The 16,149-nt window shown below is 45.4% G+C and overlaps 1 protein-coding gene across 1 annotated transcript in view; it reads right to left on the minus strand.

The window, feature by feature from the left end:
* The window catches only part of Pkp2 (plakophilin 2), a 65,203-nt gene extending 58,179 nt beyond the window's left edge, over nucleotides 1–7,024 (minus strand). Inside the window, exon 1 of the mRNA XM_048367132.1 lies at nucleotides 6,734–7,024. Within this exon, the coding sequence (XP_048223089.1) occupies nucleotides 6,734–6,956 (223 nt within the window). The 5' untranslated portion in view covers nucleotides 6,957–7,024. The remainder of the gene's footprint in view (nucleotides 1–6,733) is intronic.
* Nucleotides 7,025–16,149: the final 9,125 nt, after the last annotated feature.

A 16,149-nucleotide genomic window follows, 5' to 3' on the forward strand; every position in this document is an offset into this window, starting at 1 on the left:
GGCAAGAGTGCCTGCTTCAAATACATGAGGCCCTGGGTTTGATTCCCAAGCACCACATATACAGAAAATGGCCAGAAGTGGCGCTGTGACTCAAGTTGTAGAGTGCTAGCCTTGAGCAAAAAGAAGCCAGGGACAGTGCTCAGGCCCTGAGTCCAAGCCCCAGGACTGGCCAAAAAAAAAAAAAAAAAAAGAGTTCCAAAGACTTTTCTGCCTGGGTTAGCTTGGAACTGTGATTCTCAGATCTTAACCTCCAGAAGAGCTGGGATTCTAGCTGTGAGCCACCAGTCTATATGACTTGTGCTTTTACTTGAATCTTTTGGTGATCTACAATGATTTCCTCTCATTTGTTAAAAGTCATGGCTGGAGACATTTTTCAAGTGGTAGAAAGCTTCCTGAGAGCCAGAAAAGCAAAGCAGAGTACAAGGCCCCGAGTTCAAGTCCCTATTACACTTATACACACACACACACACACACACACACACACACGAACTGAAAAGTTATTTTGTCCAATACCCATTATAGAAAATGAAATGATTTAATAGATGTGTAATTGACTTTTTTTTTGGCCAGTCCTGAGGCTTGAATTCAGAGCCTGGGGACTGTCCCTGAGCTTCTTTTGCTCAAGGCTAGCACTCTACCACTTGACCACAGCACCACTTCTGGCTTTTTCGATATATATGGTGCTGAGGAATCGAACCCAGGACTTCATGTATACAAGGCAAGCACTCTACCACTAGGCCATATTCCTAGCCCATGTAATTGATTTTTAAAAAAACATTTCTATCATAAGAGGCTCTTCTAATCTGTTTATTATTCTTAGTGTAGTAAGTCAGGAAAAGCAGGAAGTTCACTTTAGTAGATTGAATGTTTTCCAGGTGCTGGTGGGTAATGTTGCCGACAATATGCCTGACTCTTCAGAATTAAAAAAAAAATCAAAACAATAAATTTTTATCGATCAGACCAAAAATTCAATTTTAGTGTAATATCAATGCCAAATTGTCCAAAAATGAAATCAATGTAACTACATATAGCCTCATTTTAACACATGGGAAAAAAAGCACTTTTATTTTGAGGATGCGCTAAGCACACAGCTGATCCCTAACATATCTCATTCATTGAGCAGCCCTGTCCCCGCCCTGCCACCCCACCCGGGGAGTGGGCACACTACATAGCCTCTTAAACAGCACAAGCCAAAGGCTTTCTCTATCCCACTTCCTAACCATGGCACACAAAACAACATATTTGTATAATCAAATTCTGTTACCATAGGTCTTTGTGATTTTTTACATGTAGTTTCATTTGAATTAAATATAACCAGAAGAGTTTCTAAAAAGTAAGGAAACAAAGCTGCACGCCAGAGGCTTGTGCCTTTAATCTCCGCTACTCAGAAAGTTGAGACCTCAGGATCTTAGTTCAAAGCCAGCCAGGGTAGGAAAGTTTGTGATACTCTTTAGTTGCTGTTGTTGGTTGTGGGGCTTGAACTCAGGGCCTGGGCGCTGTCCTGGAACTTTTTCATGCAAGGCTAGCCCTCTACCATTTTAAGTCACAGCACCAGTTTTCCAGTGGTTAATTGGAGATGAGTCTTATAGACTTTCCTTCGCTGGGCTGGCTTCGAACTGGGATCCTCAGATCTCAGCCGCCTGAGTCACTAGGATCTTAGGCATATGCCACTGGTGCCCAGCTCTGGATACTCCTTTCTCTGATTAACCACCAAAAAGCTAGAAGTAGGGCTGGGCTCCACTGGAAGAACACTAGCCTAGCAGACCCAAGCTCAGGGACAGCACCTACACAGAGTTCAAGCCCCAGCACAAAACAACAATAAAAAGAAGTACATTAAATTCAGTCACCATTGACCCTCACATTCCAAACAGCTCCAGGGCTGGGCCACCCACCTTCTAACTTTTCTTTCCTTTTCCCAATCCCTCCTACTTTCTAAATTCCTGGGATTCTTTTTTTGGTAGGGAATTCATCCAGAAGTTGAACAACATATAACTTTTTTGTTTTCTCAGAGCACCCTTAACTGCTTTTCTTTTTTTGTAACCTGAATGAAAATCTTTTGTAACAGAATTCACAGAGTTTAAGAATTTTCTGATCACAAACATTCAAAGCAGATTCATCATGAATAGTATAAACAAATGATGCCTTAGCTTTTATTAACAGATTTCCAAAGAAGTTTTAAATTGCATTAGGATATATTGTTCATTGTGTTCTAAGCATTATATATCATAATTTTAAAAAACTGGCTCCCTATTTAGGCACATTTGGGAGGACACTGTAAGAAGTAGAGTAATATGGGAAATTTTTATTTCTCTCTTTGCTATGATTTCCAACTTTTTTTTCCTTTTCTTTTTTTTTTTTGTTCCAGTATAGGGACTTGAACTCAGGGCTTGGGCACTGTTATTTAGATTTTTTGCTCAAGGATAGTGCTACCACTTGAGCCACAGTTCTACTTCCAATTTTTGCTGGTTAATTGGAGATAAGAGTCACATGGACTTTCCTATCATAGCTGGCTTTGAATCAGGATCATCCAGATCTTAGCCTCCTGCATAGCTAGACAGGTATTGAGCCACTGGCACTAGCACAACTCCACCGTCCCTGACCAAAGTGACAGTCAATCTTTAAATGCTCAGCATAGCTTAAATTAGTATCAAAAGTCACTGGGTGATTTATAAAACCACCCATATATTTATAAAGGCAACTGAAAGAAGGTTAAAGCCTCAGCTACTCTCATTTCTAATTTTTTTTTTAGATTATCCATGGCTGATTCACCCTTTCTGATATGTCAACAACTGGAGATTGTCTCATGGGCCCTGGGGCCGACAGCAGTTGAACAATGGGTCACACCTTCCCAGCTCTTTGGTGGAAACCGGAGTCTTCCTGACCCTCTGGCATTCAACAATTGCTTTGACTCTTTCAACTAGAGACAGGTATATATCAGCAATAAAAAAATAATAATAAAGTACTCACCACCATTATGAAACACCAGACCTTTTCAAAGAACTACGACATAGATGAATAACCCTGATGATTGTTGCACGGGATGTGAAATGTTAAATTCCTTTTGGAGTCTCAGAAGCCTGGCTTTCAAGCATGTGTTCTGGATGTCTCATGCCTTATGCTTGAGTTTTATTCCCATGTAGACTGCAAAGGGAATGTCAGCTCACAGGGAAGCTGTTGTTGAAATCCTCAGTTGGAAGAATTGTCCTAGTGTTTCAGCAGAAGTCCTAAGATGGTGTCCCTTTGCTCTCTCCCATCAACTCTGAACTGTGGATTATTCTTGGGATCTTTCACAAAGGATCTGCCTCTATACACCACTCACTCGAAGACCAATCCTATTGAGCTTTTTGGAGTTAGAAATACCAATTACTTGCTGGGTGCAGGTGGCCCATGCTTGTAACCCTAGTTACTCAGGAGGCTGAGATCTGAGGATTGCAATTCGAAGTCAGTCTGGAGCTATAGCTCAAGTGGTAGAGCCTTTAGCATAAAAGCTCAGAGACAGTATCCAAACCCTGAGTTCATGGCCTGGGACTGGCATGCACGTACAAACACACACACACACACACACACACACACACACACACAGTACCAATTACTCCCCAAAGTCCTTCCATATTCCTTTCAGCTGCAAGAAATTTACACTTCTAGATTCCATGTCTTAGCTGTTCTTGTGACTTGCTTAGGACTATTTACATGTTTATTTAGAGAGAGGCTTCAAATTTCTTCCTGTAAGGCAGTCTATCCTGTGTGGTTTTGTGCTGGGACTGGGACTAGAACTAGGTTCTGTCTCTTCGTTTTTTTACTCAAGGATGGCACTCTACCACTTGACCCAACTTCCACTTCTGTCTTGCTGGCTTGCTGGAGGTAAGAGTCTCTTGGGTTTGTGTGCCTGGGCTGACTTCAAACTGTGAGCCTCAGGTCTCAGCCTTCTGAGTAGCTAGGATTACAGGTGTGAGCCACCAGTGCTGGGCTGTAGGTTCTTTGTTTTTAAGCATGTACTGTGATGGAGCTTTGTTGCCTATACCTCCTCATCCTTCCAAATTGTATTTAAAGAAAACTAGGAAGAAGCCACAAACAGGCTTCACATTTAATAATTCCTACTTCATATTAATAATCAAAATAGTTGGGCTGGGGATATAGCCTAGTGGCAAGAGTGCCTGCCTCGGATACACGAGGCCCTAGGTTCGATTCCCCAGCACCACATATACAGAAAACGGCTAGAAGCGGCGCTGTGGCTCAAGTGGCAGAGTGCTAGCCTTGAGCGGGAAGAAGCCATGGACAGTGCTCAGGCCCTGAGTCCAAGGCCCAGGACTGGCCAAAAAAAAAATAATAATAATAATCAAAATAGTTAATGATATAACTGATAAGTAGTTAGAAAAGTCAGTTTGGCATACACAGGGTCCTTCTTTGCATATGTACACAAAGGAATTGACTAAAGTATGGTATACTAAATGGAGGACTCCAATGGAATAAGTCCTCTGAACAACTAAAAGTTTAACCAAGTGACTACCAGAAAATTGAAACATGTTATGTTACAGGAGAGGTCATGGGGCAGGGACAAACAACTGGAGAGAGGAAGGATGGGAGGACAAGTGATAATATTCAACATACATGTGTGAAAACAGAACCAGGTAACTTGAGGGGAGGGTGGGGGTAAGAGATAGGGGAGAACGATGGAAGACAATGATCAAATGCATTGTACTCATAAACTAATACATTGAATTGAAACACCTTTGTACAAGTACTTTTTTTTGCCAGTCCTGGGGCTTGAACTCAGGGTCTGAGCACTGTCCCTAGCTTCTTTATGCTCAAGGCTAGAGCACTCTGCCAACTTGAGCCACAGCACCACTTCTGGCCTTTTCTATATATGTGGCACTGAGGAATTGAACCTAGGGCTTCATATATACGAGGCAAGCACTCTTGCCACTAGGCCATATTCCTAGCCCCACAAGTACTTTTTTTTTAAAATACAGATCTGGAAATTTAAACAACCAGCTATGCCATTTATTTACTCTAGGTGGAAATGTGAGGGTTACTTAGCTGCTTACAGTGAAATGGGAATCAAAATACCTAGCTCACAACTGTCTTTTTGAAAATGCAAACCACACATAGCATGATTCTATAGTCACTCAGCTAATACTGGCTTATGATCCTCAAGCATCTTTATACTTTTCAAGCATGTAAGTATTAACACTGATCTGATCTTTTTGGATTTCTTTATGGAAATTGAAAGTGCTATCTCTCCCAATATCCATCAGGCTCTTTAGCTTAGGTTATGTCCATGGTCTGGCTTGTTTGTGTGCTTTTTTTAACTCTATCTGGTCACTGACCAAGTTATGTCCACAGTTCAATAGTGTAGAAACCAACTGACAGCACTTAAACTGTTCAATTTCTTAATCTTCCTTTTTCTCTATAAGAAACCTACAGTAGTTTAAAATAATGACTTAAAACCCACGGGCCGGGAATATGGCCTAGTGGCAAGAGCGCTTGCTTGGTATACTTGAAGCACTGGGTTCGATTCCTCAGCACCACATATATGGGAAATGGCCAGAAGTGGCGCTGTGGCTCAAGTGGCAGAGTGCTAGCCTTGAGCAAAAAGAAGCCAGGGACAGTGCTCAGGCCCTGAGTCAAAGCACCAGGACTGGCAAAAAAACAAAACAAACAAACAAAAAAAAACCCACTTGACAAGTGCTGGTAGCTCATGTCTGTAACCTTAGCTACTATGGAAGCTGAGATCTGAGGATTGTAATTTGAAGACAGCCTGTACAGGAAAGTCCATCTGGCTCTTATGTCCAATTAACCAGCAAAAAGCTGGAAGTGGAGCTGTGGCTCAAATAGTAAAGTGCCAGTATTTAGTGAACAAGCTAAAGGACAGCGCTCCAGTGCTGGCACACAAGCACACAAAAACCTCACTAAAAAAAACCAGGATCATGGTGTCTTTTTGATCACTTGGGCAAGGAAGAAAAGGCCACATGATAGTCTCTAATTTTCACAACTGATTTGCCATCCTCTCCCCTAACTCTACCTTTCTATAGCTAAAACTGTGGGTTTCATGTTTTGGATACAAGCCATGCACCCCACATGTGCATGGGTGGCAGTGGGTGGGTGGGGACATGCAGCCTGCTCTCAAGCACAGGTGCTGCCAGCCAGGCCAAAGTCCCTTCCTCCTCCTCCCCGGGGTGGGGCAGCGGCTGAGGCCAGAACCTTCTACCCAATGGGATCACTTCCTAGATCAGACTGCTCTAGGACCCCAGGCTGAGCGCCCCAGACTACCTGGGAGAAGCAGCGCCGTCCTAATTTATAGGTGGTAGGAAAGGCAGTGTGTATGTGTGTGTGCTTTTCTTTTTAAAGAAAATATTCGTGGAGGTCATGGGATTCTTAAAAAGAAAAAAAAAATCTAGTTAAAGCTAAGGGCGCTTTCCCCCAGGAAAAAACGAGCACGCACAACATTCTGCTTAGCATTTCCGAGTGTATGCAGGTAGACACTCTGGTCTCCAGATGAACTTCTTTGCCACGGGGTGGTGGGTAAGGAAAGATGAACGCTCTGCCGGACTGTTTAACATGGATGCATGCACACGTCCGTGTGCACAAGTACAGCGCCCTGCGGGACTCCGCGGGCAGGTACTACGGGAAGCACCCCGGTGTGCGAGACCCAGCCTGGAGGTGACACCTCGCAACAGGTGGGCAGAACCCCGGGCGTTGCTCCGGGGGACAGGAAGGGGCTGGCTCCACTTACCGCTGACCACGGAGCCCCGGCCCTTCCGCGCCAGGGTCTGCTGCACCTGCTCCCGGATCCGCAGGCTCCGGGCCGCCTGCTCACTGCGGCCGCTGCTGCCTACCAGCTTCAGCTTGGCGTCGGAGGGCAGCGCTAGGCTGGAGCTGTCCAGCTGGCCCAGGATCTGCTGGCCCAGGACAGTCCGGATGTAGCCGCACTCGGCCAGGGAGCCGGGGACCGCCATGGCGCCGGCGGAGGCGGGCGACGGAGCTGGGAGCCTGGCCCCGGACCTACCGGCCAAGCCGCCGCGGAGCTGGGGTCGCCGCGGGAGCCCCGCCCAGACAAGCCCCGCCTCGCCAGGACCACGCCCCCTGGAGGCCCTGGCCACGCCTCCAGGGCAGCCAGGGCCCCGCCCCCTGCGCGGGGTGGGGAGTGGGAACGGGTGGGCCCGGAGCGCCGGCCAGTCCCGGGGGCGGGGCGCTGAGGCGACGGCCTCCGGCTGCGTGGCTCGGCCTCGCCCCTGGGAAGGACGGAGTTTCCGCCTGGCGGCGGGGAGGCCGTCCTCCGCACAGGTGCGCCCGCAGGAGCGCCTCGGACCGCGGACAGGCTGCCTCGGGACCCCGGAGCGGCCCGCCCGGCTAGTCGGGCGTGCGAAGTGCGCCGCCGGCCCTGAAGGTCCCCTGGGCGGGGCGGAGAGGGCAGCGGGGGCGCGTGCGGGGCTGTGGGCCCTAGCGCCGCGCCGGGACCGCGTGCTCTCCGCACAGATGCCACCCCAGACGCGAGTGTTCTTCCGGCAAGTGCTTCTGTTGCCCCCCGCCCCCCGCAGATACACGATCGCTCCCGGCCAGCCCTCGCGCCCCCAGTCCGGCCTCTGACCGCTGGTCGCGGCTTCCACTACCGCGATCACCCCCCTCCACTACGCTTCCCACGCGCAGTCCCAGACCCGGGTCTGTGGGCTTACTTTACACCGGAGCCTCCTGACCTCCCTCTTTGGACTTGAAAGGCAGAAAGGAAAACTTTTATTCTCGGCACTGAGACACTTTTCCCCTAGGTTGCTTGGTCTGTAGGTTCACTTTCCTTAAGATAAATTGTGCCGGGCGCTGGTGGCTCACACCGGCCATCCCAGCTGCTCAGGAGGCTGAGATCTGACGATCGCTATTCAAAGGCAGCCCGGGCAGGAAAGGCCATGGGACTCTTATTGCCAGTTAACCACCAGAAAACCAGGAGTAGCGCCGTGGCTCGAGGGTAGAGTGCTAGTCTCAAGCTGAGGAGCTCAGGGACAGCGCGTAAGCCCCGAGTTCAAGCCCCATGAGAACCACCGCCACAAAAACCAGCAAAGAATGCACCTTTCCTCCACAACTGTAGTATGGATATGGCCTCCTGTTTCCTATACACAGTGAGACAATATAGAGCAAATCAGGGCTGAAAGTCTGGACACATGAGAGACGATCACGTCAACCACTGTGTCTCAACAAACCACATGACAAGAGGTTGTGTGGATGTCGATCTTGCTAACAGTTTCTCCCACCTCCAGTAATACCGGTAAAGTATATCCCTTCGTAAAGCCCAATTATGCAGCCAGATGTAAGCACCCAACAGGGATGCTAAGATTTAATTGAAAGCAGAAGGATGAGCTTGGGGGGTCAAGTGATGGTAAACTGAACAACAAACTCTGCTCCTGATGCCTTCTTTCCTCAAAGTCTCTTCTGGCTGCCCCAGACCTGTAGCTTTGAAAGATGCTTTCAGTTCCTGCCCTTGGGGCTGGGACATCTAAGTCATCACCCTGTTTTTCTGTGTCTGGTGAATAGTGACTTAAAAGTTCAGCTCTGCCTCCATCTCTAGGGAAATGGAAAGGAATTTTTTCTTGGGCCACAGCTTCACTGCCCAGCTTTTTGGTGGTTAATTGGAGATGGATATAAAAGTCTCACAGACTTTCCTGCCTAGTCTGGCTTTGAACCACCATTCTCACTCAGATCTCAGCTTCCTGAGTAGTTAGGATTGCAGATGTGAGCACCCAGTGCCTGGCTCTCTCATTTATTTTTATTTACTTATTTATTTTGCCACTCCTGGGGCTTGAACTCAGGGCCTGAAAACTGTCCCTAGCTTCTTTTTGCTCAAGGCTAGCACTCTACCACTTGAGCCACAGCACCACCTTTGGCTTTTTCTGTTTATGTGGTGCTGAGGAATTGAACCCAGGGCTTAATGTATACAAGGCAAGCACTGTACACTAGGCCATATTCCCAGCCCCTCTCATTTATTTTTATTTTTATTTTTATTTTTGCCAGTCCTGGGCCTTGGACTCAGGGCCTGAGCACTGTCCCTGGCTTCTTTTTGCTCAAGGCTAGCACTCTGCCACTTGAGTCACAGCGTCACTTCTGGCCATTTTCTGTATATGTGGTATACGAGGCAAGCGCTCTTGCCACTAGGCCATATCCCCAGCCCAAATATACAATTTTTATTTTTATTTTTTTGCCAGTCCTGGGCCTTGGACTCAGGGCCTGAGCACTGTCCCTGGCTTGTTTTTTGCTCAAGGCTAGCACTCTGCCACTTGAGCCACAGCGCTACTTCTGGCCATTTTCTACATATGTGGTTCTGGGGAATTGAACTCAGGGCTTCATATATATGAGGCAAGCACTCTTGCGACTAGGCCATATTCCCAGCCCCCCTCTCATTTATTTTAATGAGCCTAGCTTGGCTTTGTTTGCTGTTGTTCCCATCTCATTCACTTTTCTAAAGTGTGATGTTGTACAATATGACATGTTTCTATTAGGTAGGCTCCAATGACTGCATGAAAGGAAGGGGACTCAAAACATAGCTTGTGAGTAAAGAAGGTTTCTCAGTTAGCTTACCCTCTGCAAACACCATACTTTCAAGAAATCTCTGTTTTGACACTTCAAGATTTTTATCTGTTAAATGGGTGAACTAGAAGTATCTATGGATAAAACCTGTAGCCAGCTACTTAGGAAACAGATCTGTGGATCTCAGTTTGAAGCCAGCCCATGCAGAAAAGTCTGTGAGACTTATCTCCAGTTAGCCAGAAAAAAGCAAAACAAAACAAAAACAGATACAAAGAGCTATGGCTCAAGTGGTAGAGCACTAGCCTTGACCAAACAGGTCAGGGTCAACACTTACACCCTGAGTTCAAGCACCAGTACTGGCAAGCACATGCATCTGTGTGTGCACACACGTCCTGTGGGGAAACAGTTTTATAGATTCAATGATGAGTAATCCATGGAAATGTCTGACATTTCCACAACATCTCCTCTGGACTCATGGCCTGCAGATCCTTAGTCTTATGTCAGCCTGTCATGCTGATAAGCTGTGACACACATCTCCTGAATGCAGGAAGTCCCTCAGGTGGCCAACTACCTTCCTTCTCTGCTTCACTGGGGAACCAACTAGCCAAGATAACACTTAAACATTTTGTGAGTGTGCCTATACCAGGGCTTCAACTAAAGACTTTGTGCTCTTTGTTGGCTTTTTTTACTCAAGGATGGCAATCAAGACTTAAGCCATTGCTCCACTTTCAGATTTTTGGTATTTAAGCCTAAACTGACTTCAAGCTGTGACCCTCAACCCTCAAGCTTTCTAAGTAGGATTACAGACATGAGCCACCATAACCTTGCTCGGAGATAATTTCAAAGAGCGCTCTGATTAACCAATTGAAACATAGAAATAAAAATGCTAAGAATCTCGGACTAGGACTGTGGCTTAGTGGTAGAGTGCATGAAGCCCTGGGTTCAATTCCTCAGCACCACATAAACAGAAAAAGCCAGAAGTGGTGCTGTGGCTCAAGTGATAAGAGTGCTAGCCTTGAGCAAAAGAAGCTCTGGGACAGTGCTCAGGCCCTGAGTTCAAGCTCCAGGACTGGCAAAAAAAAGAAAAGAAAAGAAAAATGCTAAGAATCTCTTTCTGGCATTTGGCTATTCTATAAGTTGGTTCATATTTAGATTCACTTTTGAAAGCTTGCCTGTTATTTCTTTTGTCTCATTTACCAACAAAATCTGATAAAAGAAAAAAGCAAACCAGCCACAGTAAGGGGCTAGGAATATGGCCTAGTGGTAGAGTTCTTACTTCTGATTTTCTGGTGGTTCATTGGAGTTAAGAATCTCACGGACTTTCCTGCTTGGGCTGGCTTTGAACCACTATCCTTAGATCTCAGCCTCCCGAGTAGCTAGTATTACAGGCATGAGCCACCAGTGCCTGGTCAGGAGTTTATATTTTATGTAGGAAAAATAAAGCTAAAAACCTGGCCTAGATTTTAGAAGCCCCACCTCTCCATCCCTTCTCTTTCACAGCTCATGATGCTGAACAAATCACCTTTGCCGTCCTCATGCAGAGTGAAAGAGGCGATTATTGAGAAGGGAGTGCAGGCAGGTGTGGAAGTGACACTCTGTGTGTGTGTGTGTGTGTGTGTGTGTGTGTGTGTGTGTGTGTATGCCAGTATTGGTTGCTTAAACTTGGGGTCTCTTTCTCTGGATTGGCTTTTTCCACTCAAGGCTGTCTGACACTGTACCACTTGAACCACATCTCAACACCCTGCTTTTTGCTGGTTAACTAGACATGAGTTCCCTAAACTTTTCTGTCCGGGTTGATCTTAGCATCCTTGAGTAGCTGGGATTACAGGTGTGAGCCACCATTACATAGTCCTTTTAAATTTTTTAAAGATAATTTTTATGTAAAGCAAAGATCTGAGATATTTGATAGGTAATATTATTGTTATTTTTAAGATAATGCTGTAATGATGTGTTAAGTGCAGGAAAGTTTAAGCAATCACTTGTTTTCACAATTTCTTTTGGTTCTGGAATCCGAAACCTAGGGGTTCTGGCAAAACTCACATAGTCACCGCTGTTTTAGTTAGGGTTTCTTTGTCAGATGCCCTTGCAAAGAGGCCATAGGAAGCCCTGGGTCTCTGTGGTTACAAGGATGGATCTGGGTAGAACACCCATTGTATCTCTGAGCTCACTTGCTTAGTCTGGATAACCCATGCTTCTGTGAAGCAACCAAAATTCCTCAATGTCACTGCTGGATTAATGTTCACATTTAGAATCTATTTGAACATTCTGCTCTTTTGAAGCTCCAAGTTCAAAGCTAGTCCAGGCAGGAAAGGCCCTGAGACTCTTATCTCCAATTAACCACCAGAAAACCGGAAGTGGTGCTGTGGCTCAAATCACAAAGCCTCAGCCTTGAGCTGAAGAGTTCAGGGACATCGCCTAGGCCCAGGGTTCAAGCTCCACGACTGACAAAAAAATAAAATAAAATAAATACCTGAAACACGTACTTATTCATCACAGTACTATTCACAATCACTCAAATGTGAATCAACCAGTAAACATGTAAACAAACTGGCATGTGTATACATTAAAACACTATTCAACCACAGAACTCCAATACTCACATATGCTGGAACAAGAATAAACCTTGAAAACAGGATTTACTACAGAATGAATGAAACTTGAGTGTTGATGGATCATACCTGTAATCCTAGCTACTTAGGAGGCTCAGCTCTGAAGATTATAGTTCAAAGCCAGCCCTGGGAAAAAAGTCTGTGAGACTTTTATCTCCAATTAATTATCAGAAAGCTGGAAGTGGAGGTGTTGCTTCAGTAATAGAGCACTAGCCTTGATAGTACTTGCACACACACACACACATTGTTGACATTACATGACTTTCATATCAAACATCATAGCTGAATGCTCACCAGACCCAAGCCCCAACAGCAGGCAGGGATTCAGCATTTTTCAGTAAATAAAATGAACAATATCTGCCTTCTTTCCATTGGCAGTGTTTTGAGTATCTGTTGCTAGTATAATCATTGTTTTAGCTATTATCAGACATAGCAATGCATTTTTTGCTTTAATTTTCTGCCCAGTCATTGTGTCAGGAATAAGGCAGAATTAGACAGTATACTCAAATCAATCATTTATTTTATCAATGATAGGTTGGGTGAGTCTGTTTTTAGTCACAAATTTCATTGAGATTGTAAACACCACCAGCAGAAAAGTAAAATGTACAGACGGTTGTTGGAAGAAGCCAAGCTTTATCAGCCAAAAGTGCATCAGCATTCCAAAGGTGAAAGTCAGCAAGTGTGTATGCGATTGCTTTGTCCAGAAAACACTTGAGAGATGTCCTAAATTCATTGCTATATGGAAGAATGCAAGTTGGCTCACAGATCTGAGGTTTGCCACTGCCCTCTCATTCCTTGTAGCCACATGATGGAAGATTTATCAAGAAGTTTGTGTGTGTGTGTGCCAGTTCTGGAGCTTGAAGACAGGGGCCATGTACTTGTGCTTAACTTTTTGTTCTTAGTGCTGATGCTCTACTACTTGAGCCACAGCTCTGCTTCTAGCTTTTGGCTGGTTAATTGGAGATAAAAGTCTCACAGACTTCCCTTCCCAAGCTGGCTTTGAAACAAGATCCTCAGATCTCAGCCTTTTGAACAGATAGGACTACAAGTGTTAAGCCAATATGTAGCTGGCCAAGAAGGTTACATGTTTGCCATGAGAGAAACCACTTCGCATTTAACTCTGTGGGGTGTGTGTGTGTGTGTGTGTGTGTGTGTGTGTGTGTGTGCCCTGTCCCTGAGCTCTTCTGATTGAGGTTAACTATACCTCCACTTCCAGATTTTTTAGTAGTTAACGAGATAAGTCTCGTGATATTTCCTGCCCAGATGGCTTTGAACTGTGATCCTCAGATCTGAGTCTCCTGAGTAACTATGATTATAGGCATGAGCCACCTGCACCTTGCACTCACATCCTCCTTTCCTTCTCTCTCTCCTCTTCCTCTCTGTCCCTCTCCCCCGTCTTCATTCTTTCTTACTGGCATTTGAACCTAGGGCCTTGAGCTTTAAAAGCAGGTTTATGCCATTTTGCCTACACCTCTAGTCCTCTTTGCTTTTAGTTACTTTCAAGTAGAGCCTTTCATTTATGCTTCAGCTAATGTACCACAGTCCTTAATTTATGTCTCCCATTGTAGCTGGAATGACAGGCAAGTGTCACTATATTCAGATTTTATTTTTTTTTTGTCATTGGGCTAGAACTCAGGGCCTGGGCACTGTTCCTGGGCTTCTCTACTCAAGAATAGTGCTCTACTGCTTTAAGCCATAGCTGCATTTTCAGTTTTGAGGTAGTTAATTAGAGATAAGAGTCTCACAGACTTTCCTGCCCAGAGTAGCTTTCAACTGTGATCCTCAGAGCTCAGCCTCCTCAGTAGCTAGGATTACAACTGGTGGTCTACCAGTGCCTAGCTTACATTAGATTTTTACTGGTTGAGATAGAATCTTGGGAACTTTTTGCCAAGATGGCCTTGAACTGAGATTTTACTGATCTATGCTTCCAGAATAGCTGGGATTACAGGTAGCAGCCAGCATGTCTGGCTAGTAAGGTGGTATTTCTAAGTGAGAAAGTTAAACAAGTCAAGGTATTTCTTAGGATTTAGGTATTGTGTTGTGGGAGGAGACGAGACTAGATTTTGGCTTAGTTTCTTTAGTTGAAAATGTATATTCATAGAGCTTTGCATATGAATATAAAATATCTTCTATACAATAAAGATTTTTTTGAGGGGGGAGTGGTGGGTGGGAAAGGCGGGCAGTATGGGGGACTGAATTTAGGACCTTGTGCTTGCTAGTTAACAGCTTTCCACTTGAGCCTTATTTCCAATTTCTCATGCTTTTTCCCTCCCTCCCTCCCTCCCTCCTTCTTTAAAATAAGGTTTCATGCTTTTGCCAAAGGTAACTATCAAGTAAGTTCTTCTTAGTGCTCCCTTTTGCATAGCTGGGATTGCATTTATCTACTGCTACTGCTACATCTGACTATTTTTCAGATAGAGTCTTGCTAACTTTGCCGGGGCTGGCCTTGAAACAAAATCTCCCCTAGGAGCTTGGAGAAATGATCACATATATGTGATAGTCTAATCCCTAATTTACTGGCAAAATGTCTGAAATAGAGGTGTGGCTCAAGTGGTATCATGCCAACCTAGAGCAATAAAGCTAATCAAACTGTGAGGTCATGAGTTCAAGCCCCTGTACAAAAAGAAAAGAAAAACAACCTAGAAATACTGCTGTGTTCAGGAACTACTGAGATGTTCGGGAAAACTACAGTTTTACAATTTTCTGTGTCTCATTTTTCTTTTCTGGTGACCTGCTGGGACAGCATCACCTCCTCTTCTCCTGCAGAGCTGGCATTGAGCTACAGTGACATCACATGGCTGTTTTAGGGCATTGGCTCCCAAATAGGACTGATTCTAGCCCCCACCCCACCCCCACCCCCAGTACTGAGGCATAAATTCAGAGCCTTGTGCTTTTGCTTAGACTTTTCTCTCCAGGCTGGTGCTCTGCCACTTGAGCCTCTACTTCTGGATTTTTGCTGGCTTTAGAAGGCTATCTTCAGATCTCAACTTCCTATATAGCTAGGCGCTGGGCACTGTCTCTGGGCTCTTTTTCTCAAGGCTAGCACTCTACTACTTTGAGCCATAGATCTACTTTTAGTTTCCTGGTGTTTAATTGGAGCTAAGAGTCTCACAGACTTTCCTGACTGGGCTGGCTTTGAACCACAATCCTCAGATCTCAGCCTCCTGAGTAGCTAGAATGACAGATGTAAGCCACTGGCACCTGACCGACAATGTCTTCTGTAGTTTTGTCTTACCACATATTGAAAACACTAAGAAGCAATACAACTTAAGCCCGCCAGGGATCCTCTGTTGGCTGTCTGATAAAAAACATTTTTGTTCTTACTAGAATGGAACAGTTTCAATGGGATGAAAGAAAGCTGAAACTTGGAGAAAGCAAATTCTATGACAGTTCTGATCAAAGTGTCAGTGCCCTTAAAACAATGTCATTCATAAACCAGAATGTGTCTGGTGCTGGTGGCTCATGCCTGTGATCCTAGTTACTCAGGAGATGGAGGGGAGAGCTAGGGAACTTGAGACCTGTCTGACCTACATAGCAAGATTCTCATATTCTCCCGTCCACAGAAATACTCAAAATGTACTGGTTGAAAACAAAAAGTGAGAAAAGTTGAAATAAAAACTGAAGTAAAAGTAGATCTGGCAGCCTGTGCATGCGCACATGCATTCTCACACACACATACACATAGAATTGAAAGGGTTGTGTTCTAGTTGTGAGAAAGGCCATCCCTCCCTTCCCCCCACCCTCTCTCCTCCCTCCCTCCCTTCCTCCCTCCCTCCCTCCCTTCCTCCCTCCCTCCCTTCCTCCCTCCTTTCCTTCCTTCCTTCCTTCCTCCGGTTCCTTCCTTCCTTCCTTCCTTCCTTCCTTCCTTCCTTCCTTCCTTCCTTCCTTCCTTCCTTCCTTCCTTCCTCCCTCCCTCCCTTCCTCCCTCCCTCCCTTCCTTCCTTCCTTTTAATGGAAGTGGGTCTCTTCATTTTAGTCAGTCTCTTGGGAATTGTACCTGCTTTGGCCAGGTGGTTTGGCCCTTGTTGAT

This window comes from Perognathus longimembris, chromosome 1 (genome assembly GCF_023159225.1).
Source record: "Perognathus longimembris pacificus isolate PPM17 chromosome 1, ASM2315922v1, whole genome shotgun sequence".
Taxonomy (NCBI): Eukaryota; Metazoa; Chordata; class Mammalia; order Rodentia; family Heteromyidae; genus Perognathus; species Perognathus longimembris.